Source organism: Vombatus ursinus, unplaced genomic scaffold (genome assembly GCF_900497805.2).
Source record: "Vombatus ursinus unplaced genomic scaffold, bare-nosed wombat genome assembly UNPS02005286.1, whole genome shotgun sequence".
Classification (NCBI taxonomy): Eukaryota; Metazoa; Chordata; class Mammalia; order Diprotodontia; family Vombatidae; genus Vombatus; species Vombatus ursinus.
Window position 1 is genome coordinate 4,563,952 of NW_020945064.1, and position 26,560 is coordinate 4,590,511.

At 41.7% G+C, this 26,560-nt stretch overlaps 1 protein-coding gene across 1 annotated transcript in view; it reads right to left on the minus strand.

Annotated features, from left to right (window-relative positions):
- Nucleotides 1-22,838, minus strand: part of TCF25 (transcription factor 25) — a 45,167-nt gene extending 22,329 nt beyond the window's left edge. The window contains exons 1-8 of the mRNA XM_027846471.1: nucleotides 22,607-22,838; nucleotides 15,346-15,525; nucleotides 12,614-12,688; nucleotides 10,519-10,643; nucleotides 8,565-8,630; nucleotides 7,356-7,438; nucleotides 5,476-5,606; nucleotides 2,089-2,188 (exon numbers count right to left, since the gene is read on the minus strand). Coding sequence (XP_027702272.1) covers nucleotides 2,089-2,188; nucleotides 5,476-5,606; nucleotides 7,356-7,438; nucleotides 8,565-8,630; nucleotides 10,519-10,643; nucleotides 12,614-12,688; nucleotides 15,346-15,525; nucleotides 22,607-22,807 — 961 coding nt within the window. The 5' untranslated portion in view covers nucleotides 22,808-22,838. The remainder of the gene's footprint in view (nucleotides 1-2,088; nucleotides 2,189-5,475; nucleotides 5,607-7,355; nucleotides 7,439-8,564; nucleotides 8,631-10,518; nucleotides 10,644-12,613; nucleotides 12,689-15,345; nucleotides 15,526-22,606) is intronic.
- Nucleotides 22,839-26,560: the final 3,722 nt, after the last annotated feature.

Below are 26,560 nucleotides of genomic sequence, written 5' to 3' on the forward strand. Positions count from 1 at the left end.
CACACACACACACACACACACACACACACACACACACACACACACACGAGTAAAATTTTGCAAGCTACCACAATGTATAATCAGGAGCTAGAAAACCAAGATGCCTGTGTCTTACATCCCTGACTTGCTAGTGACACTAAGACGGGACTTTTTTGGTACTCATTTTATGATGGTAAAACCCAGTGGGATTCATCAATTCAATTCCCTTGGTGTGACTAAGGCAATTAAACTTAAATTCAATTTAACATCTGTTAAGTCACTGTTTTGTGCAAAGCACTGTACTAGGTGCTGCAAAGGAAAACTGTCCCAGCTGTCAAGAAGCTGAACTGGAGAAAACACTCCACAGATTAAGTACAATATTCTTTCTACTCTTATTCAATGATAATTGAGTATTATTGAGGAGAGAGAAAAACACTAGCTACTTAAGGGATAAAGAGGAGGCTTCATGGAGGAGCTGACATCACAACTGAGCTGGAAGAAAGGATTCTGACAGGTGGAGAGGAGGAGGAAGCGCATTCCAGGCACGCAGACTGTCATGTGACAGAAGACTGACTGCAGGGTTAAGGAAACAGCGAGCGCTCCAGTTTGACTGGAATGCTGTATTCCAAGGCTGGAGAGTTATGGAGGTGCCAGAGCACGGAGGGCTTTTAATGCCAGGCTAAGGAGTTTGACTTTTATCCTGGAGGCAAAAGAAAGCCAATGAAAGTTTTTGAGATACAAACTGACCTATGCTTCGGGAAAGATTACTTTGGAAGGTATGTGGAAGACGGATTTGAAAAGGGTAGAGAATGAAGACATTTAGGAGTTATTACAACAAACCAGGAAAGAGAAAGGAAGGCTTGAACTAAGGCGGAGGTTATGTTAGTGAACAGAAGGGAACGGACATAACAGAATTTGTGAAGACTGAACGGGCCATGGCAATGGATTGGTGTGTGTGCGTCTCATGGGAGGACCAGCAGCACTCTCAACAGAAATAAGGAAGTCCAGAAGAAGGGAATATTTAGGAGAAACGATGATGAGTTTTTTCTCAGACATGTTGAATTTGAGTTGCTGACAGGACATCAAAGTGGAGATGTTCAGTAGGCACTGAGATATAGGGCCGGAGATAAGGAGAGATATTAGGAGCTGCATAAAGAAATTTGGGGGACAGGTAAGTGGCGCAGTACAGAGAGCTCCCACCTTGGAGTTGGAAGGACCTGAGTTCAAATCCGGCCTCAGACACTTGATACTTATAGCTGTGTGACCCTGGGCAAGTCACTTAATTCCAACTGCCTCACCCAAAAAAAAAAAAGAAAGAAAAGAAATTTGGGAGTCATCTACATAGAGATAATAACCAAATCCACTGGAATAAATAAGATCACTGAAAACATAAAGAGAGAAAATGGCTGAGGACCGAGCCAGAGGCGATTCACTCATGGTTATGGGGCACGAGATGCCTGCTAATCAAGCCAAGGAGACTGAGAAGGAATAGTCAGACAGGCAGGAGGAAAATCAAGAGGGCAATGTCACAGAAGTCAAGAAAGAAAAACTTATCCATAAGGTATGGTGGTAACTGGCGTTCAAGTTTCAGTGAAGAAGAGGATTGAAAGAGGACTGCGGAATTAAACAGTGAAAAGACCACAAATAACCTTTGAGAAAGCAGTTTCAGTACAGTGGTGGGATGGAAGCCAGATCACATGGAGTTCAAAAGAGAATAGGGATGAGTAGATGCAATGAGTACAAACTATTTTTTAGGAGTCTGGCAGTGAAAACAAGGCTAGATATAGGGTGACAACTTGAGAGACTGACAGGATTAGGTTTCTTAAGGAATGATATTTTATTTGATTCAATGATTTCATTTAAAGTGCTAATAACTAGTAGCTCAAGAATAAGGGGACCTTATCCTGTTGTTCCATGTTGGCAAAAATAATCAGCACTGCCTGACATCTAACAAAGCTATAGATTTAGAACCCACCTATCTTGCCACTGAAATGCTCTTAAAAGCAAGAGAAAAGATGGATTTTTTGCACACCAAGCCAGGAATAAAAACTTACAATCTTCCTCTGCCCCCACAAGGTGACAGCTGTCCTAGTTATTGCTAACTTTTACCTATAAGATCACGAGCCATCTCCTGATCCTCCTGGAGTCGACATACATCACTGAGCTGTAGTAGCGAGTCTATGTGATAAGGGTTTCCCTGCAGCAGCAGCTGAAAATACAGGGGAAAAGAGATGGTTGACTATGACATCAAACACATAATGTTTAATGCAACTGTCCTTTGGAAATTAAGCCTTTGAGTGTACAAATAACATAAAAGCACTCAATTGATTCATATTTCTTTTACAGCACGTTTAAACTTTCTCACATAAGGGAATTCATTTGGAACTCAAAAAATATCTGATAGTTTTCCCCTCTCCATCATGTACATATCAGTTTATACGCCAGAAGAGGACTTGGTGTCCTGCCCTGGTGTTGAGAGGATAATCACAGAATCTCTAAGTGGGAAGAGACTACAAAGGCAATCTAGGCCAACCCACATCTGAACAAGCATCCCCTCTCCAACACACCCAACAAGCGGTCACCCAACCTTTGCCTGATGACCCCTCTCACGGGGCACAGCTTATAGTCTCCTCCTGGCTCTGACCTTTGTGGCCAAGAAGGTGGTTTACTATCTCTTCTATCTAACAGTTTTTCAAACATCTGAATAAAGCTAACATGTTTCAAGCAAGACTTCTCTTCTTGGGGCTAAGTATCCCAAGCTCCTCCAAATGATCCTCACATGTAACAATTTCAAGGCCCTTCACCACAAATGGATTACCCTCTTTTGGATGCTTTCCAGTTTATCAGATAACGTCCCTCCTAAAATGTGATGCTCAGAGTTGAATACAACATTACAGACACCATCTGATCAGAGAACTATCACGTCCTCAGCCCCAGACATTCTGTCTCAACGCCATCAAAGATTATGTTAGGCTTTTGGCTGTCATATCACACCACTGTTTCATGCTGAGCTTTCAGTGCACTAAAACTCACACAGCTGTTTCAAACTCCGAGATTATTACATTTCTCCTACCTTGTTCTTGTTGATTTTTTAATATAAGACTTTATTTTATTCTTATTAAATTTCTTCTCATAAGACTTTATTGGTGCAAAGTTGCAGGCTGTCAAGATTTTTTTTAGATTAATCTATCATGCGGTGTGTTACCTATGCCTCCTAGTGCTGTGTCTCACTTGCAAATTTGAGAAGTATGCCATTTATATCTTTATTCAAGTCACTGATAAAAATGTTAACCAGCACAGGGCCAACCATGACAATCTGGAAGTCTTCATTGGAGACCTTCCCCAAGCTGAAATTGAGCTATTCATGCTACTCTTTTGGTTCAGCCATTCAGCCTGTTCTGAATTCACCTAATTGTGCTGTCTTTTAGCCCCACTGCTCCATCTTTCCTACAAGACCTGGCTAAAATCTAAGTAAACTATCCCTACAATACTGCCTTGATATGCCAGGTTAGTAACCGTGCCAAAAAAGGAAACAAAGATAGATGGACCTGACCTGTTCTAATGAAGTCATGCTGTTGCTTCATAATGTTTCTTTTCAAGAGGCTAACCACCGTTTCAATAGTAAGTACTAAAATTTTGCCACAAATCAAAAATCCAGTTCAATAGCCTATAGTCTACAGACTCTATTCTCTTTGCTTTTTAAAAAATTGGATCAAAACCCAAGCTTTTCCAGTCCTTATGCGCCATTCTTGTACAATGTGACTCTTCAAAGATCTCTTACAGTGGTTCAGCAATCACAATGGCCAATTCTTTCAACTAGCTGGAATGTTCTTTTAGGCTTACTCACCTGAGTTAATCAAAGGCATGTCCTACTATCGAACTAGTTCTTGTGGATATCAAGTTCCTGTCACCCATTTTATCTTTCCTAATCCAAAGATCCTTCTTCTTAGTAAAATAAAAGTTGGCAAGTTCTGTCTCCTTTCTGTTGTCAGTTATGATTGTTCCATCAACCCTGGTCCTATAACATACCCTCCTATATTCTTTTGCTCCCAATATAGGTTTAAAACTAAATTAAACTAAAAAACCCCCCAACTTTTGTTATCCTTGGCTTTCCTTGCCAGCCTCAGCTTATTCTGGGCTATAGTGCTCCTGAGGCTATTCTTACAACATCATTCCAGGATTTTAGAACCATCTTCTACTACCTGCCTTTGCTTCCATCTTGAGTACATCTTCTAAAAAATCGAAACTGTGTTATCTATATATTACATTAATTTCTTCAGACACCTCCATTTCCTCATCAAAATTCTTTTTCACTACATTTTTTAGACTTTATTTAGAGAACTCCATTCCTCCTAGGCCAACTTCCCTTGTAAAATGTCTGTCCATGGGATTCTACCTATCCTTTTTCTGAACCTTCTGAAATTTGTCCTCTCTAGAGCATAAGTGTGGTTATATTCGGGCTTCTTTTCATCCTACCAAAAACCCTAAATTCACAAGGTTCCCAGAGACAAGATTTGGACCAACTTTGGGGTCACACAGGGGTGGGGAACCTGCTGCCTCGAGGCCACATCTGGCCTTTTAGGTTTTCAAGTGCGGCCCTTTGACGGAATCCAAACTTCACAAAACAAATTCCCTTAACAAAAGGATTTATTCTGTAAAATTCAGTCAAAAGGCCACAGCCAAAGACCTAGAAGGCCACAAGTTCCCCACCCCTGGGTCAGAGTATGTCGATAGATACATTTCCAGGAGCTCCTCTGGAGCTCAGAGCCAACTGGGCATCCAACAGTTCTTAAAACCAGGCTGTATTTCTCACTGGCACACCTGCACTACAAGCAAGGCTCTCCACCGGTATTTATGAGCATGATAACCTGTCATGTGAAGGAAAGAAACAAGGACAGGGCACTGTTATATTTTCAATTTTGATCAATTCTGCTTCAATGGTCCTACCTAGCACCTAATCAGCTTATAAGACCCGTCTAGAAAAAAATCATGTTGCAAAGAGATCTATCTTTAACAGTGATACAGGTCTGAGAGTGGGAGAAGTTTGCTCATTTGAGTTTTGTAATTCTTCAGATCCTGAACAACATATGCATATCACTTCAACTAAGGTCCTGAGTCTCAAATTTTCCTATCAAATTTAAGAAGATTGGACATGTTTCACAAAACTTCAATGGGGAAGTTGTTCTACTAAAATGCTAATAAATGACTTTGCTTTCTTCTAAAGGAAAAGGTTTAAAAATAGAACAGCTGGTAGCTAGACCCTGTCTTTAAAGGTCATCTCACACTTATTTATATAATCATTTCCCATTTCCTCAGCTGAAAGGACTCACACAAAGGAACTTTCTGATTTCTCATACTGGCCTGAAAGCTTGTTCTTTACTTTCTCCCCTTTGGCCATTGGGGGGGGGGACGGACGGACGGTGTTACCACAACATGACAGCGGCCCAATAGGGTGGACTGTACGTTCAGAGTAGCCACACTCTCTTCAAAACATACCACAATATTATTTGGGTCCATGGACTCCACTGCATTTAGGAACTGGAACTGCACCTGCTGGTACTCTCGGTGGTGTTCAAATGTGAAGTGCTGAACTCCCCTTTTTGATTCCAGCACTCGCATTGTAATACCTAGAATTAGTGGAAAGTCTATCAGTGAACCAAGCCAATCCTAGCCAGCTTCAGCAGGGTTATAGCATCTCCAACACTCACAAAGTTACATGTATTAAGTCGGCAACAAGGAATAGTTTTATGGTTAGTAAAAACTAATGAGGCCTGCTTTTTCTTGAGGACTTAAAATCCACTGGCAGAACTTTCCTTAATCTGTATTCTCGACTCTAAATTTCCAAATTCCAGGATTTTAATGCTCATTTTAGATAAAATCTAAAAGTTAAAGTCAGAGCTAAATCCTTTCCTGAAACATTACCAAACTTAATTTAAACTGGTTTAGTCTAGATGTATAGAATAATTTACTCCCTTAGACATATTTAACCTGCTTTAGAAAAAACAGACAACAATATTGGTGGTATTTTGAAATACAGCAAATGGGTCTGATTCAGAAACATGAATATAATACTAATGGCACTGGATTGCTTTAGAAACAATGTGTACAAGGTTGCTGGAGGATGGGAATACTGATGCTCACATTTTAATACATGCTCCCATCTCAAAATTGTATCCATGTGACATTAGGCTAAAATGAACATCTAATCTAAGGACAGCCTTGAAGGGGGAAGTCATGGAAGAAGTATAACCAAATGGAAGAGGAAGATGGAATGGGACACAGATAGCACCACCCTCTTTGCCCTGGGGTGATAGGTTGGATGGTATAGCTATATGAGTTTTAGGTCTTTTTTGGTGAAGAGCAAGGAAAGGCATCTCCTTCTGTCCTGGTCTATCAAGGATAGTATTGGATGGATGTCAACAGTTCAATATTCATAAACAAATTAAACTGTCAACTGGTATTTACAAATCCTAATTCTTCTGACTAACCTGAAAAAATCCAGCTTTGGCCTGCCCATATGAAACAGCTTGGAGTTTTTAACCCCATCTCCTCACAAGTGATGCCCTGGTTTGATATCTTAATCCAAGACATTATCATCACATGGACCCCACAAAGACCAAATAACCGTCCCAATACTATAGATATTGCCTGCAGCACACAAAAGATATTTTTTGCTAAGGATATAAGAAGCTTAGAGGATATGATAAATGGGAAGAAAACCCACAAATTGCCCACAGTCATAACTTGTCCTAGGGATAAACATGGACATGAAGCTCCTATACAAGCATGCTAAATTCACTATATATCAAATGAAACTAAATTGATTCCTATGTTGCAAAATTCCAAAGGAAAAAAAGTTAATTTTTAAAAACAAAACCTTGTTTCAGGTGGTATTTGAAAAAGTAAATACAGGGTTAGGATTAACCCTAAATTTCTGCTTTAAAAGCTATTAAATTTAATAGCTATATACCCAGTATACTTCAAAATATTCTTTATTCCCCAACACTAATGTATCCATTGGCAAAAAACATCAAGGACCTCCTTGAATCCCCTGCATCCCCCACCCCCCATGATGCAGCAGATAAAACTCTGGACAAGAAAAGCTGGGTGCTTGTTCCAACACACTAGCTATATGACCACTGGAAAATTACTTCAATGAGTCTATTTCCTCCCCTATAAAACAGGAATAATGGTTCTTGCCAAACTCAAAGGACTGCTATGAAGATCAAATGGGATAATGCACATGAAAGAGTCTTGCAGGAACGTTGCAAAAATACGTAGAACAAGCATGGCCCCAAAGAAAACGTATAGAACGATCCTGACAATGACCACGGCTAGCACAAGACCCCGTGACCATAACCTGATGAAGCCCCCACCTGTTTTGCTATAGCGGGGCCAGGTGCTCTTTGGAGTGGTCAGCCAGGTGCTGCGGTGGTACTGACGCTGTCTCTGCCGAGGTCTGTGGATTAAAAAATGTAGAAGGTGCTTTATCTTTGGGGACAAATCCCTTCAGGTATCTAATCACTGGGGAATACGTAAAAAATTACGAACTCTTCCACACTGCAAGTTGCAACATTACAGACCCAAAGCTTTGTGTTCCCTGTAGAGTTTCCATTAAAAATGATACTAGTGTTGTAAAGCTTAGAAGTAGGAAGAAAACCCCAAGTAGTTTTAAGAGGTTAAATCAAGTGAAATGTTGATGTCAAACACAGAAGCCAAGTGTGAAGCAAAGAGCCAGGAATGAGGGATAAGAGAATCTGGGCTCAGAGCCCAGCCCTGCTCCCTGACAAGGTCTGGGTGAACTTGGGTGAGTCACGTCACCCCTTTGGGCTTCAGTGTCCTTGTCTGTAAAATGAGGGTACACTAGATGATCTCTGAGGTTCTTTCTGATCTAAACATGATTTGATTCCCCGTATGTATTTGATCTGACTTCCTCTAGCACCACAAAATATGGGGTGCCCCAGAAGTTTTGGTGCAGTTTTAAGCTACTAAGATGGGTCAGATAAACAATCAAAGCTTAACCTGCACTAAGACTTTTGAGACACCCTGTAGCATTTGCCTCGTTCAGTTTTTGACCAAAAAACTACATCCGGGATGTAATTTTCTACTAATTTTTAATAGTCTTTGGTCTAAATCTAATTTCAAATTGCCAATGCTCCTAAGGTTAACCAAGTAAATACATCAAGACTAGCCTTGTACTCACATTGGGCACTTTATGCTTTATTGATGACAGGTAATACTAGATTAGGCATCAGATGTGGGTCACCGTGATCAAGTCTCAGAATGCCTAACAGTCACTAGTAACACAGAGTCTAAAAACATGATTTGGGAAAAAATAATGAAAGATACAAATTTTCACTTCAAAAAGAAGTTTAGAGCAAAGTCCATCTCCTTCTAAGGACTTTCATATACTAACACCAAGGATTTCAACCATTCTCTATAACTTTACTTACTTTTCCAAAATTAAATAAAAGAATACTCTTCCTTGGTATCCATACCATACTTATGGAATGCAATGATTTCTCGTCAATAGCTGTTTTAAATACTACTAAAGGAGTTCAGTTTATTTCAAGCTTTGTTCTCACCTCTGATCTCCAAGGACAGCTCGAGCTCCAAAATATCTTTTCAACTCTGTCTCTGGATTCAAGTGTCTAGGGAATTAGAAAGAAAAGACAACAAACAAAAATGAAATTTTTTTACAACTGAGAATTTTTTATCCCAACTCCAAACAACAATGGAACAGTTGAGAATCTGTGGCCTTAGAATGACCAACAGTCAACAATCAGCGATCCTGTTCACTTTGGAGTCTGAGCTACTGCCCTCTGCAGGGCCAGCCATATAGTCAGGCTAGGCACATGCTTCAGGGAAATCACCAGGATGACAGTTTCTACGGTACTTGCATTGTGTTGTGGAGGTACGTGACCTGCAGATAGACGCTCCTCTCAAAAGCAGATCACCTGTCCAACTATTAAAGATGTCTTCCACATCTTTAAAACAGTGGCAGGCTAGCAGGACAAAGCGCATCCCTAAGATGACAACAGTAAGCTAAACAAACCCATCTACTCAAAGCTGGAGAGACGGGAAAATAAGGGAAGAAGAGAGCTGAGTTCTGTATCCAAGCACTGTCCAAAGATCAATATCAGCGTGCACACTTCTGTAAGTTAAACTACCTATTTGCACCTCAACCTATATGTAAAATGCCCTGTAGTAGCTGCAGGAATAAGTTATGAACCTACAGTTCAAAGAGGAAAAGGCAGTCGTGCCAAACAACAACACTGTTCCAACATCTTCCCTTACAAAGAGAGCAAGGGAGAGGAAGGCAGGAGGATGTGCACTAAGACAGAAGGAAGTGAGAGATATAGAACAGGGAAAGCAGAAGGAAATTCATGAAGGCAAATGAGATGTAACTAGCATATCAGAGTTAAAAAAGACTGAAGATATTTTTGCTAAATTATTTTTCTTATGAGGGTTTAAGCTGGAGGAGGAGAGGGATCCCCTAACTCTCTCAAAAAAAAACCAAAAAACACCCAACACTGATATCAAAACAAAAGGCATCAAAAAAAAAAAAAAGGAAAAAAAAGAAAAAAAAGAAAGGAAAAGAAAAAAGAAATGCTGTGAAATTATAATGCCCAAGCTTGGCCCCAAAAAGGAGATATGCGATATTATTTCCCCGACTGTACAGGTGGGAGGGATGTAGAACGCTGCATATGATGGCAGATTGGGGATATACTGGTTAGTTTTGCCTAATTGTCTTCTCTTTCTTTATTCTCTGTAATAAGGGACGACTCTCTGGGAGGGGGCTTTGGAAGAACAGATTGGGAAATACAGGTGATGTAAAAGCCACTGATACCAACAACATTCTAATTTTTTTAAAAAGTACTTAAAAAAATAATTGTGTAATCAAAATCTTTCCCAACTTTATGGATGGGGTAAAGAAGGCTCAGGAAATGTTACATGCCTTGCTGAAGTCCAGACAACTACATAATGGCAGAACCAGGGTTTGATGAGAAGATCTTCACTCCCAGATCACGGTTCTTTCCCCTATACCATGTGGGGCCAACCAAACCTCCTCTGTTCTAGGAAAAGCCACTAAGGTCACAGCCCAGAGGGTCTCCAGACACTCTGGACTAAAGAATAACTGCAGGAACTAGCCAACAGAGAGGTTTGCTAACTCGTAAAAGTCCAAATGAAACAGGTACTCACCCCAAACATGTGGGTAACTATTTGTTTTCCTATGAGAGTGAGTACATCAGAAGAACTTGGAAATTAAGAGCCATGTGATTTAATTCGCCCTCTCTGCCAGCAGGGTATTAGAATAAGGAATAGAAGAGAATAAAAGAATAAAAGTTGATTAATTTGATCTGAAATGAAGAACCATATTCCATAGTAACATCTTTCAAGAAACATCTTGAAGAGTTACACAAAATAAATCTAACACTCGCCAAGGAATATTTTCCCTGCTAGAACAACAGATGGGCTTTATGTTACAGCAAAGCCTGAATGGGGAAAAAAAACAAAACTCCACCATTAGTCCGTTACCTGTGTTCGACATAAAGAAGAGGCCGACTCTCCATGATGACACTGCTATGAGTCTGATTTGAGAGACCATTGGTAACTTCAATTTTCTCTAAAATGCTGTCAATATCTTCCAGACCATCATCTTCCTGAAAACACCAAAAAGATTCAAGATAGGGGAACCATCCAAGTAATTCTGTTTTAAACTTTATCATGAGAACCATTCAACACATTAGTTATCAAGCGTTTTTGTTTCGTTGTTTGTTTTTTAAAGAGGAAGAACTAGGTAAACAGGTTTGGGATGTGGACTACACAAACATAAAATTAAAACTGTAATGCCAGGGGAGAGTGAATCATTCCTAGAAACCCATGGGTCAAGAGCATTAATCTGAAGTGCATTTGTTGACAATAAACTGAACACACATAAATGATTTCTACTTGCTACTGAATCTCAAGAGTAAACAACAGAGGGTGTACAGTTCACATGAGCAGAGAGAACTATGGACACCAGAGAACTGCTGGCCAACTATTATATAACACAGACTGGAAAAGGAAAAAAAAGGAGGCAGCTGAGTAAGAGGATTCTTGATTTTCAAAAAAAAACACATGAAACAAGGAGGAGAACAAACCTTCTTAAGCAATTTTTTTTCGTTTCAGAATGATCTAAATTATACTACTAATGAGGCCTGCTACCAGAGCACTGCCTCACAGCCTGGGAGCCAGGCCCCAAGACTTTTCCAGTGTTCCATAGACATTTCCCAGAGCAGACGCACCTTCACTGCCAGCTCCTGCTTCCTGTCTAGACTCTCCCATGCCATACCTTCACCTCTGCCTGCCCACTGTGAAGCAGGCCTCCTGCGCCTCACACAGGACATGTCACCACCACCTCCTAGGAGGCTGAATCTCAAGGGAGGGCCCTGAACAGTTTAATCACCTGCCCCCTGCTACTGTGCTTGCACTCATTCCTCAAATTCTCCCCAACTCAGTGATTCCGAATCCAGAAAACCTGTTCCTCAACCCCCACTGCTTACTAACCAAACCCTACTGCCCTTCTCTTAGCCCCACACCCATAAATGTCCCACTCCAGATTTTCCCATCCCTTTCCACTGTGTCCTGTGGAATGCATCCACGCTTAATAATTAACCAACTTGCCTCCTCAACCAGCCACTGAACCCTGGCCATCCTCTGCAGCACTGCCATGTCCAGACTCCCTTCCCACCACCACTGTGCAGCCTTTCCCCTCAGGGGCTCACATTATTTACACTCATCAGCATCACCCAACTCCTCCTGCACTCACTCTACAGAGACAATCTGCTGCCAAGCCCCGTCACTACCACCTTCCCCATGCCTGCACAATCTTTCCCTTCTCCCCACTCACCTAATCACCAGACTGGTGCAGTCTCTCACCCTTACGAGTGGATTACTGCAATAGCCTCCTGGTGGGTCTCCCTGCCTCATGGCTCACTCCAAAGCTCTCCACTCAGCTGCCAAAAAAAACCTTTCTACAGCACAGCTCTGACCCACTCAGTAAAATCCTGGAGCTCCCTGCCACCTCCATGGCCCAATACAAAATCCTTTTTGGCTTTGAAAACCTTCACAACCTCGGACCCTCCTGTTTTCCTCGTCCCTTCACCTCTCCCACCCCTGCACACTCTACTGACCTTCTCAACGTTCTTCACACACACTACTCCATCACCCGATGTGCCTTTTCTCTGAATGTCCCCAGTATGGGGCATTCTCTCTCTCATCTCCACCTACTTGGTTTCTCTGCCTTCCCTTAAGATGAAGCTCAACTTTCATCTCCACAGGAGGGCTCTCCTGGTCCAGCCCCCACACCCCAACCTACCCTTGGAGATGAATTTCCAATTACTCTGTATACATCTTGTATATACACTGTTGTTTGTGCGAGCCCCTGGAGAGCAGGCATAGTGTTTTTGCCTTTTTTTTTTATTCTTAGCACAGTGCCTGGCACACAGTAAGCACTTAATAAATGCTTGCTGAGTAAAAAAAAAAATGGGAATCAATGTTTTCAAAACTCTTTTGAGAAGCAGCCAGAGGGGAAAGAAGGGAAACAACAATTAACGACAAAATGATAAACAAGCTTTGACTCAAACCATACCGGAGTTTCTCCTATTGTGGTTTTCTTATTTTTCTTCTTCTTCTTTTTCTTCCGTGGCTTGTTGTTCAGATTAGGCTATCAAAAGAACAACAACATGGTGATCCACAGAAAAAGATAGGGAGCCAGTGCACTGAAAGGGCTGTCACCTCAACAAAGAAGCAGGATTACAATTTCTGAGGAGATAATGGATAGGAAAACTCAATGATATATGATATGGTAGGAGTAGGCTTCCCGCCTCTGCCCCCAAGTCCCCAAATGGGAATATGCTTAGGAAAAAATAAATATGGAAGTAAAGAGACTAGGTGAAAAAAGAGAGAAAGAAGGCAACTTTTGTGAGCTTTCTCCCTTTCAAGGGCATGTTTGTAAGAGCAAAGGCAGCAGATAGTAAGAGTAATCCACTGCTGGAGTTGGGAAGAGCAAGATTTTCAGTAGGTTCAGGTATCAAGGGGATTGTGCTTTGCTCCATCCTCATCATGCTGCTGAAAAAAGCTGAAGAAAATCACAAAACCAAGATGAGTGGAGCCACTACAAGTTTATGTTACATAATCCCAACTGGGCCCTCACTGTGGCAAGGCAATCCTTTTATACCTGCCTAAATCAATTCACTATCTCCCTCACCACAGTGGCTTTTCCAAACCCTCTCTCACATCTTCCCTGCCCCTGCCCACCCCAACCCACCTCCAGGTAAGAATCTTACTTATATGAACTAATACAAAGTGAGGTGAGCAGAACCAGGGAACAATCTACAGAGTAACAGCAACATTGTAAAGATAAACAATTGTCAAAGATTTACTAACTGATCAATATAATGACCCAGTGAAACTCCCAAAGACTCATGATAAAAAATGCTACCCACCTCCAGTGAACTGATGGACTCTGAATGCAAATTAAATCGTATTTTTTTCCTTTATTTTTCCTTGCCTTTTCTTTCTTGGGGGGGAGGGGAGAACATGGCTAATATGGAAATTATGTTTTGCATGATTTCATATGTATAACAGTTATAATTTTTTTTACCATCACAATGGGTCACAGAGGGGGTGGAGAAAGGGAGAGCATTTGTAACTGAAAACTGAAAAATGTTTAAAATGTCTCCCCATCCTCAAAAAACCCTGACTTGATCCTTCCACCCCCACTAGCTACTATCCTCTATCTTTCTTCCCTTTTGTGGCTAAACTGCTAAAAAGGCCATCTATAACAGATGCCTCCACTTCCTGTCTTCTCACTCTCTTATCTCTCTGCAGTCTGGCTTCTGATCTCATCACTCAACCAAGACTGCTCCCTCCAAAGTTACTAATGATCTCCCGATTGCCAAATCTAATGTCTTTTTCTCAATACTCAACCTTTTTGACCTCTGCAACCTCTGACACTGTTGATCACCCTCTTCTCTTTGATTTCACTGTAGGTTTTTGACACTGCTTTCTCCTGGTTCCCCTCCTACCCACCTGACTACTGCTTCTGTCTCCTTTGCTAATTATTATTCAAGTCATGTCTGCTAACAGTAGGGTCCCCCAAGGCTCTGACCTGAGCCCTCTTCTTTTCTCCCTCTATACTATTCCATTTGGTGATCTCATCAGCTCCCATGGTTTCAATTCTCATTATCAATTATGAGCCTCAGGTGCATAGAGATAAGAGTTGCTAATTTATCAATTATCATCTTTGTGCACATGCGTCTCTGATCTATTTATCCAGCCCTAACCTCTCTGCTGACCTCTAGTTTCACATTTCCAATTGCCTAGCAGGTATCTTGAATTAGATGTCTTACAGATATCTTAAACACAACATATGCAAAACCGAACTCATTCTATTCACCCCCAAACCCTCCCTTCTTCCTAACTTCCCTATTACAATCAGGGGCACCACCATCCTCAACTCCTAACTCTCTCACCTCCCCTATCCAATCAATGGCTACGTCCTGTCATTTCCACCTTCATAAAATCTCTCATCTACACCCCTCTTTTCTCCTCTGACACTGCCACCAGCCTGGTGCAGGCCCTCATCACTTCCCATCTGGACTATTACACTAGCCTGATGGCTGGTCTCCCTTGTTCAAAGCTCCCCACTTCATTTCATCCTCCATTATGCTGTCAAATTGATCTGCCTAAAACATCACCTTTTGGTCTGACCATATCATCCCCCATTCAGTCAACTCTGGTGGCACTTCCTTACCTCCGAGATCAAACATAAACTCTTCTGTCATTCAAATCCCTTTATAACCTGGCCCCCTCATATCTTTCTAGTCTTCTTACACTTTACTCCCTTTGAAAAGCTCTTTGATCCACTGACACTGGCCTCCATCTCCTAACTCCAAGCCCTTTCACTGGCTGTCTCTCATACCTGGAACTCTCCCACTCCTCATCTCTGCCTCCTGGCTTCCTTTGGGTGTCAGCTAAAGTCCCACCTTCTGCATGAAGGTTTTCCTAATCCTCATTAATCTTAGTGCCTTCCCTCTGAGACAACTCTCAATTTATCCTGTCTGTATCATGTTTGTACCTAGCTGTTTGCATGTTGTCTCTTCAGACTACTTGAGAGCAGGGACTGTCTCTTCCCTTTCTCCGTAGCTTCAGCACTTAGCACAGAGCCTAGCACACAGTAGGTGCTTAAGAAATGCTAGCTGACTGACTGGGCTTATGTAACTACTAGGTTCCAATCTACTATACCTTGACCTTCCTTTCAGCAAGTAGGAAAGATCATATGTCCTATAAAGAGGAATAAGTGTTATTCATTCCAAATACCTGTGAACTAGTTGATGCCAGGTTTTCACGTGAAACACCTTCTCCACCTCTTTCTTGGTTGACCTCTAGTTCTCCATTTTTAATGTCATCGTTATTCTCTGCGCCCTCTTGTACCTTCAGTCTGTAATCTTCTCCCCTTGCTTTGGATAAAAGTTCATCCTCAGGTTCTTCACTGGTTATCTGTGTCAGTGAAAAGAAAATAAATTCCCAAAGTCTTGGGAGAAATGATTGCATTGTAGATCTATTAATGGGTGTGGGCCACAGTTTGAGATATTAAGATATACGTTAAACAAGAGAATAGGAAATATAAGCTACTTTCAAAGTTGGCTCTTGGGGTGGGAAAGAAACTTAAGTTCCAAGTATTTATTACTAAATAGCAGTAATGTGTAACATAGGGGCAGCTAGGTGGCATAGTGGATAGAGCACCAGCCCTGAAGTCAGGAGGACCTGAGTTCAAATCCGGCCTCAGACGAAACACTTCACACGTACTAGCTGTGTGACCCTGGGCAAATCACTTAACCCCAACTGCCTCCAAAAAAAAAAAAAAAAAGTAATGCGTAACATAAAAATGTAGCCAACATGAAGGATTTCTCACAGTTGGATACTTCCGAAAGGATCCTAGTTCAGTTACTACTGTAAATGAATGCAGACAAAGGCTGTAGATTAAAAATGAAAAGTAATTTTGGAAATCTGCATTTTAGCCATATATCCTCTGCTGACATCCTGATTTGTTACATCATTGTGGCAGAAGGAGATGCCCTTTATGAAAAAGACACCTTTTTGAAAAAGATAGGCAGCTGCAAAGATTTTGAATCCAAAGAGAATTATCTTTCCTTCTTACCTTTAAGGACATCAATATTCTTTTAGTCACCCAAGTTCAAAAACTTGGTGTCATCCTCAACTCTTTTCTCTCACTCACCCCATATCCCATAACCAATCAGTGGCCACATCTTGTCATTTCTTTCTCAATGAGAGCTGTTGCATATGTCCTTTTCTCTCCACTTCTATGGCCACCACTTATATCAGGCCTTCATCACCTCTCACCTGGACTGTTACAATAGACTCTTAATTGGTCGTCCTGACTCAGGTCTCTCCCCAAACCAATTTATCTTCCACACAGCTGCCAAAGCAATTTTCCTACACTGTAGATCTTACTATGTTACCTCCCAACTGAATAAACTCCAGTGGCCCCCTGTTACCTCTATCATCAATCACAAACTTTTCTGTTTAGTTTTGAAAGCTCTTTACAACCTGGCCCCTTCCCATCTTTCCAGTCTTTTAACACATTACTTCCCTCCAGATATTCTAAAGTCTAGCCAGTGACCTACATGCTAATCTTCACACCACCCATCTTCTTCGAGTCTTTTCATTGTTTGTCCCCTGTGTGGGATGCACCCCCTCCTCAACATCTCTGACTATGATCAAGGTCCCCCTTGCAGGAGACCATTCCCTAGCCTCCCTCCCCCCTCAGCTGCTAGTGCCTTCCCCTCAAAGGTAACCTTGCACTGACTTTTATTTATCTTATATGTAATGATTTGTGTAGATGTGTTGTGTTCCCCATTAGAGTGTTAGCTTCTTGGACTTGGGGTTAGTTTAGCTTTTTCTTTGTATCCTTAGGGCTGAGCATAGTGCCCCAAACAAAGAAAGCACTTCAATAAATGCTTTTTGATGGACTGATTGTTGACTAAGAACCAGACTACAAAAACTCAGAAAGTACTGTCACCAGAGAGATTATTACAAGTTGATTAATTCCTTACAGCAAAAGCAACTCATGTAACCATGTAAGGGCAGGGTGATTAATTGGGGTTTGTGAATTTTTTAAAAAAAACTGATAACTTTATTTCAATGTAATTAGTTTTGATTTGTAACCCTATGTATTTTATGCTTCTAAAGACAATCATTCTAAGGGATCCATAGGCTTAACTAGACCACCAAAAGGCACAAAAATATAAAGAACTCCCGATTTAAGATATTTGGTACTTTAGTAGAAGTAACATCTGATCATCCAATAAATTCCAGTAGCTTCCTATTACCTAGGATCAACCATAAACTCCTCTATTGGACATTTAAAGATCTTCACAACCTGGTACATCTTGGTAGGAGAAGACTGACAATGGCCTGGACAGGTGGTGGAGAGAGCCTGCAGGAGGTTAGGGGCAATGAGGATAGAGAAGAGGGGATGGACACCTAAGATTCTGCAGGGGTGGAATCAAATTCAAACCAACTGTTACAAGTAAAGGAGACGGAAGGGTCAAGGTATAACCCCAAAGTTTTGAGCATAACAACTGGATGAATGGTACAGCCACTGATAGAAATAACAAAGTCGAGAGGAGTCAATTTTGGGGGAAGATCTTAAGTTAACTATGGGACATGCTGAATTTATGGTAACAGTAGGACTTCCAGTCCCATATTAATAACCATCTGTTGAATGACATCTCCACCTGGATTGTCTTTCTTTTTGCTTATATTAGTGTCCCTGATACATAGCCTGGTACACAGTTAGCACTTAATAACTCCCTCCCTTCCTTGCACAGGCATCTTAAACTTGTTATGCTCAAAACATAACAAGGTATTTTCCCCAAGATGCCCTCCCCTTTTCTGTTGATGACACTATCTTTTCAGTGATCCAGGACCAGAAATTTGGGTGACTTTTCCCCCTCCATCAACTCCCATATCAAACTGCCAACTCCCATTGATTATGATTCCATATTATCTACCTCCTCTTCCAATTCTTTTGCATTTCTCTAGTCTATGTCGTAGCCCTCCCCAAGCACAAAGTAACCTCCTTGAAGGCAGAGAATGTATTGGTTTTATTCTTTGTGACTCCAGCCACCAGCACTCATAGGCACTTAATAAATATGAAATGACATTGAACCCCTCCCAGACACAGAGGCTGCAGCACATTTTTTGAATTAAATTCGCTCAATTACTGGAGTTGGGGTAGAAGAGGGTAATGGCTCTTGGATCAGGAAGACAGGCTCCAATCCTGCCTGTGTGACCCAGTCATGTCATTTAACCCCTCAGCTTCTGAGCTGCACTGGTAAAGGGAATTTCCTCATTTGGGGGTTCTTAAACCTAAACCAATGAAATCACAGGACCCAACCAAACTAAAAAATTCAAAACACAACTGTGGCCTTGACAACTCTGTTTCAGAAGTTTTTCAATTCTGATGGCATGCTCTGACAATGAGTTCATGATTTTTCAAATGATGAGTTAATTTTGTTCATCAGACTCCTCACCTCCTATGACCTCCATCTTCAGTCATCAGACCTTTGGTCTCATCATCACCAAGTGTCCGGGACTCCTGCTTCGATTGGGAGCTTTTTCCATTTCTCCCTCTTCCTCTCTCCTCCTAGCCCTACTCTTCACCTCTCCTATCCCAGCCCACCATCTCTTCCCTTCAAAGTCAGCCACACAGATGTACAGTTTAATTATATGCCATCTCTACCCTTGACTCTCTTGTCCTCCTTGTCCTATCCTGGACATGACTTGCCAAGGCCTAACTCTACGTTACCCTTTCTCCCCTACTGACATGCTGCCAAATGCTCCTAGAAAAAGTCAAGCAACCAAGACAAATGCCATCATTACCAATTTGCTATTTATTTAAACAGGGTCCTTAATGCTACACAGTAATTCTTTTATTCCTTCCTCTGATTCAATTTAACAAGTACACAGTGAGCAACCTACTACATGACATACACGGTATTAGGCACTGGGGATACAGATAGTCTCACTCTCCCCAGTGGCCAGTCCAATCTTTTCATTTCTTCTCAAAACTCCTAACCATGATCACTACTATGGAAGTGTTCTGCACGACTACCCATGTATAACCTGTACTGAGTTGCTTGAAGGTGGGTGGGGAGGGAGAAAGGGAGAGAATTTGGAACCCAAAGCTTTAAAAACAAATGTTAAAAATTGTTTTCACATGCAACTGGGAAATAATATACACAGGCAATGGGGTATAGAAATCTATCCTGCCCTACAGGAAAATACAAGGGGAGGGGATAAGAGAAGGGGGGGGATAGAAAGGAGGGAAGATTAGGGGAAGGGGTATTCAGAATGCATGGATGGGGGAGGGTCGAGACAGAGAAAAAATTTGGAACTCAAAATCTTGTGGAAGTTAATGCTGAAAACTAAAAATTAATTCATTAATAAAATTTTTAAAAAAAGAAAAGAAAAACAAAACTCCTAACCATGCTCTTCTACTTCTCTCTCACCAAAGGGGTCCCCTCTAGCTTTTCCAAGAAAATGAAGGCCACCTGTCACCAGTTTCCTTTTCTCTACTTCACAGCTTTTCACCATCTCCCATTCTCTTCTTTGCTGCTGCTTCTCTGGGGAGGCAGCCCTATTCTTGGCCACAGTAAACAATTCTACTTATGCCCTCAAAACCATCCCCTCCCACCTCTCCAGGATTCTTGCCTCTTTGCTAATTTCTCCTCTCTTAGGGGCAGCTAGGTGGCACAGTGGATAGAGCACCGGCCCTGAAGTCAGGAGGACCTGAGTTCAAATCTGACCTCAGACCAAACACTTGACACCTTACTAGCTGTGTGACTCTGGGTAAGTCACTTAACCCCAACTGCCAAAAAAAAAAAAAAAAAAAATTTCTCCTGTCTCGTCTTCAATCTCTCTTTATCCACTGGTTCTTTCCCTGCCACCTACAACCATTTCTCAGGTCATTCGCATCTTCAAAAAAAACCTTCACTTGATTCTGTCATCCTCTCAAGCTATCATCCCATTTCTTTTCTCCCTTTCACAACCAAACACTCATCATCTGTACTTGTTGCTTCCATCTCTGACCTCTCACTACTTCCCCTTCTGACATAAACTGTGCTCGCCAAGATTAACAAGATCATCTTAACTGCTCAATTCCAATGGCTTTTCCCCAAGTCTTCATTCTACTTGTCCTCTCTGCAGCTTGAGAAAGCATCAACTAGCCCCCTTCCTAGATCCTTTTTCTTCCCTTGGTTTCCAGGGCAAGGCCCTCTCTAGTTATTCTATTACCTGTCTGACCATTCCCTTTGAGTCTCCTTTACCAGATCATCATTCAACTCCTAACAATAAATATTAGCATCCCCAGGATTAGAGAATCCTTTTCTTTTCTCTCCAATTCCTCTATTTTGGTGATGTCATCGCCTTCTACTGGTTCAATATCATTTCTATGCACAGAACTCTCAAATGTAAAGATTCAGCCTAACGTCTCTCCTGAATTCCAAAGCTTCAGTTTTATCTGCTGGTTTTATGCTAGCTGGGCATCTCAAACAAGTCCAAAACTGGATGCATATCTTTATGAATTCAACTTCTTTATTTCTGTTGAGAGCAGTAGCATTCATTCAGTCTCAGTCTTTCTTGGTCTCCCTCTCTCTCCTCTCCTGATTCCCCCTAGTTGTCAATGCTCCTAAAATTACTCTGTATATACTTTTTAGTTGCTGCCACATGTGCTGTACTCCCTTAGTAGAATGTCCACTGTCTGACAGTAGGGACCGCATTTTTCTTTTTGTCTTTGTATCCCCAGTTCCTGGCATAATAACCTCACCTCTGCCACTTGTAAGTATGTGCTCTGACAAATCAAACACAACTGCCAATCCAAATCTGACTTTTTTCCATGATTCTCAGATTTACAGAGTGTTAAGAGCTAAAAGGGTGCTTAGATATCATCCAATCCAACCCTCTCAATGCCTCACATGTTTCCTATAACACTTCAGTTTCTTCATATGTTATGTAGGAATATGAGTACTTGTACTATTTAACCCCACAGGTTATGATGATGATCAAATGGGACAATTTATCTAAGTGAATAAACCATATAAACACTACAAACATAAGCTTTTATTACTTGGATACAGCCCTTCTGTTATTATATCATAATCATCATCATAATAAAACTCTTAGTGGTGATAAAGAAAGCTTCCTCTTCCCCCATATCACTGTTCCCCAAATCTCTCCTCCTACTTACTACATGTGTGACCTTGGCAAGTAATTTTAAGATCACAGAATCCAGAAGGGACATTAAGGATCATCTAGTCCACTTCCCTTCTATAGGCCTCAGTTTCCTCATCTGTAAAATGAGGAAGTTAAATTAGATCTCTAAGATTTCTGCCAGCTCTAGAGCCTATTCAACTAAAAAAAACCGATCTAATGCCTACAACATATACAAAACAATCTGTTAGGAAGTAGAGGATAAAAAAAATAAACAATCTCTGCTTTCCAAGAGCTGACATTCTACTGGGAAAAATAAAGGGCACAAAGATAAGTAAATATTTAAAAAAGGTGGGAGCACTACTAAAGGAGTTATCCTTTTTTCTGTATATCACAGTTCCCTTTAGCAAGCTGGTGAAGCCTATGGACCCCTTCTCAGAACAATATTTTTAAATGCATAAAGTAAAAGCTGAGATTTACAAAGGAAACTGATTATAGCTGTCTCTTTTTTTCCTCTCTCTCTGTATCTTAACCTGGGATCCATGGGAGTCTGGGAACTTGGACAGAAAGAAATATATTTATAGATTTATCTATACTGATAGTTCGATACAGACCAAGAGATATAGACAGGTATCTATGTATCTAGATATGTAGATAAATCTAAATAGAGACATAGATACAGGTAGCTACCAATGTAGGCATAGATATAGATATCTATACAGATAAGTATTTATGTAGGTAGATAAATTTAGATATAACTTGTACAGATAAATGAATCTAAATATAGATATCTATCTATAGATAAGATAAATATCTATAGACATAGATATTGATAGATATCGATCTAGATATAGGTGCCTATAAATAGATTTGGATATAACTCTATCTAGACAGCTACAGGCAGATAAATAGATATGTAGACAGATAAAGCTACACACACACTTTTCCCGTGCAAGTTCACGGACCCCCCCCCCCCAAGAACTCCCGGTTAAGAGCCCCGGATAGGCCATCAGGAAAGGCCTGGGGTAGGGGGCGGCACCGCGGCTGAACCTTGCAGGGGGGGCTAGGAGGAAGGAGGGAGTCCCAGGCAAAAACGCGGGGGCGGGAGATGGAATGCCCTGGGATCCCGGCCCCAGCCCGGGGGACTCCTCCCCCTCCACGACGTGGCCCTACATCGCCCCGCCCCCGGCTCCTTCCCGGTTCCTCGGCGGCGCGCCGGCCCCGCCCCTCACGCCGACGCCTCCAGCCCCGCCCTCTCCTCCCCTTCCCCCGCTGCCCCCTTCCCACCCCCGCTCCTTCCTTCTCCCCCTCCCCCCTCCGGCCCCTCCCTTCGGCGTCTCCTCACCAGCTCGTACAAGTTGCTAATGGCGCTGCGCTCCCTCCTTCCTCTCCTCCGGCGAGGGTCGCTCGAGACCTGCCCCACTTCCTCGTCGTCCTCCTCGCCGCCGTCATTGCGATCCTCGAGGCCTAGGCGCAGGGCCCCGGGTTCCAGGGGCTCCTGGCCCCGCTGTTCTCCCCGCAGCCTCCGGAGGGCCCGGCGCGACATAAGACCCAACGGCTGCGGACCCGCCGCGCTTGCGTACTGCCGCACCGGGGCGTGGGCGGGGGGAGAATGCTGCGCGTGCGCGCTGCAAGCCGTGGGCCCGCCTTGGCTTCCCTTAGATTGAGTGACTCGGAAGCCAGCCACGCCCGCTCTTAGGCTCCGTGAGCTTTGAACCCGCGCAGCCAATCTCTGCTCAGGAGGAAGGGGGCAGGGGCGGTTCTTAGCCGCCTGCAGCTTTTTCAGATTCCCGTAAAGCAGGTATTAGTTTAGGGATTCCAGTTATTTAAAAATTGTAAACTTCTGAACTTAAACACCACAATAAAATAGGGCAGCTAAGGGGCGCCTAAGTGCTCAGAGCTCTGGGCCTCGAGTCAGCAAGACCTGGGTTCGAATGCAGCCACAGACGCTGCCTAGCTGTGTGACCCTGGGCAAGTCACAACACCTTTGCCTGCCTTAGTTTCCTCAGCTGTAAAATGGGGGATAATTGTAGCGCCTGCCATCGCTGGCTTGTTGTGAGGATCAAATGAGATGTTTGTAAAGCAGTCTGCAAATGCCAGTCATACAATGGAAAAAACCATACATGAAACTGCAAAACTTCATTCTGTTTTTCCCTTTTTAACAATATGACACTTTGGAAATCACAATAATTTTTATCAGATGTTCACATTCTGTAAAAGTAAAAAAAAAAAAAGATAAAATATAACAAGTTTGTTCCTTATCCAAAATTAATTAGCTGATACAGTGATAAGGGAACAGCAAAAAAACCTATCTACAATATCCCTGTAAAAAAGCAAAAAAGCAATCTCTTCTGCGTTAAAAGAAGAAAAAAAAGTAGTATTCTATGCTGTTACAAACAATATATATTTATGAATGTATCATATATATATACAATCCCTGTGACATGAAATATTCAGTGCTTCTGCGTCCTTTCATCTAATAGTGCCCTGCACGGTTAAAATGGTTAACACATACAGAGTTTTGAAAACCATAAGGAGATATATAAATGCTAGCTATTAATATTCTGAATATTGTTATTATGCTTGCAATACTTCACCAGATTTTAAATCTGGATAAAACAGACCCATTGATGGAGTCCCACCTGCCAAAGGCCCAACACACATAGTGTTGCTATATACTCTTTACTCCTTACAGGCCAGATGCTGGCAGACCATTTGGTAACTCTATCTCATAGGAAATTCAACTTGTAATTTTAAAAGCTTTCATACTTATTCGTGTTGTTGGCAAACTATCTGGTAATTCGATCTTATAGTAAATTCAACTTGTAACTTTAAAAGCTGTCATACTTATTTGTGAATCTTCCTTTGCAGTTTTAAAAAATGCTTAAACTTCCCTGCTTCTTTTTCTTTTTCTTTTTTTGGCCCCCTCTCCCATTTACTTCCAGTTAGGAGAAAAAAAAAAAGGAAAGAGAAAACTTTATAAGAAATCAAGCAAAATAAGTTCCCCCGTTGGCTATGTCTGATAATGTAACATCTTATTCTGCATCTTGATTTCATCACCTCTCCCTTAGGGAGAGTCGTTGTGGTCAGTCACTGTTCTGCCTTTCACAGTTCTTTTTCTTTATATGTAATGTTGTTTCTGGTTCCTGATTACTTCACTTTGCATGAGTTCATATAAGTCTTTCCAGATTTCTTTGAAACAGTCCTTTTCAAAGCTATCAATAAGAAATTCCCCATACACAGCAAAATATTTACAGCAGCACTTTTTTATGATTGCAAAGAATTGGAAACAAAGCAGATATCCATCAGTTGGGAATGGCTAAACAAATTGTGTTATACATGGATGAAATGGAAGAGTACTGTGCTGTAAGAAATGGACAAATGTGGTGAATGCAGAGAAGCCTGGGAAGCCTTCCATGAATTGAGGCAGAGTGAAGTCAGCAGAACCAGGAAGCCATTCTACCCAATGACTACAACAACATAAATGAAAAGAACGACATGACAAAAAATCAAAAGTGAATGTAACAAAATTACATAGATCAAGCAGTACTCGAATGGAGGGATATGAAAAGAAATCCCCAACCTCCCCCTTCACGGAAGTTGGCAGTCCACAGGTATTACACATTGCACATGTTTTCAGACTTTTTCAATGTATCCATCAATTGGGCTGATTTTTTTTTCCTCTTTAAAAAAATACTATTTGTTATATGAGATGGCTCTCTGGGAAAGAGAGGGGGACAGATAGTGGGGATAAATATGGATGATGTAAGAAACAGAAGACATCAATAGAAACTCATTAAAAAAGAGACTATCCTTTTCATCACTAAATCCAGTTCAGATCTCACCTCTGATACTACTTGTCTTGGCTATGGTTGAACAACAACATAAATAAGAGCACAGATTCACTGAAATATTAATGTTTACCATCCCAAGGAGATAATTTGAGGGACAGGTTTTGAGATGCAGACACAGCAGGGTACAGGGGCTAGACTGTAGGACTTGTGGACTTTGGGTCTGAATCCCACCTTAACTATTTGATGACCCCCCAGGCAAGTCATTTCATCTTTGTAGGCCTCAGTTTCCTCATTTGTGAAATAATAAAAGCACATACCTTTTCCAGGCTTGTTGGGAGCGTAAAGTGAACTAATATTTGTAAAGCGCTTTGAAAACCTTGAAGAGCCAGCCAAGAAGAGATTGAGTAACTTCTTCAAGGTCAGATTGAAAGTCATAAACTGTGTTGTCATGGAGTTGGAGGGGGCCTCAGTGGCTGTCTGATCTGACACATACCCAGAAAAGAATGCCTACTACATGATTCCCTCTCTCTCCCCATTCCCAGCTCTCCCTTATCTGTAGTTTTTTCTCTATTACTATGTAACCTGCTAGACTTCTTCCCACTCCTGTGAATAGGTTGAGGGGGCGGTGTTCCACAGGTGTGGACCAATGCATATGACATCAGCTTTTTTTGGATGTATTGATTGGTTTTACTGAATTTTAAAAATCTTTTTTCTCTTTTTTGGCTGTTAAGGGTAGTTCCAGCCCACCCAGGGACCCGTGTCTTAAAAGTGTTTTTAGAGCAGCTAGGTGGCTATAGTGGATAGAACATAGGTCCTGGAGTCTGGGAGACTCATCTTTGTGAGTTCAAATCTAGCCTTGGACACCTACTAGCTGTGTGACCCTGGGCAAGTCACTTAACTTTGTTTGCCTCAGTTCCCCATTTGTAAAATGAGCTGGAGAAGGAAATGGCAAACTACTCCAGCAGATCTCTGCCAAGAAAACCCTAAATAGGGTCATGAAGAATCAGACACAACTGAAAATGACTAAACAATGACCATAACTTTTAGCATGGTGCCTGGCATACATTAAACACTTAATATAGTGTTTACTATCTATCTAATCTAGTTATTCAGACTTATCTTGAAGACCTCCAGTGAGGGGGAACAACACAGTGTCTCCCAATGTGATCCGTTCCCCTTCGTGTGTATCTCTAATTATTAGGAAGTTTTTCCTGACTTCAAGCCTAAATCTGCCTTTCCGGAGTATCCCTTTTTTGGGGAGTAGGGGTAGAGGCAATCAGGTTAAGTGACTTGCCCAAGGTCACACAGCTAGTGAGTGTCCGAGGCTGGATTTGAACTCGGGTCCTCCTAACTTCAGGATCGGTGCTCTATTCACTGTGCCAATTAGCTGCTTTCCCCCCCTCCCCAACTCCACTGCCAATCGGAGTATTCCTTTGATCAATCTCTGAGGCCAAACCTAACAAGTTTAATCTCTCTTCCATATAACAACTTTCGGATATTTCAGA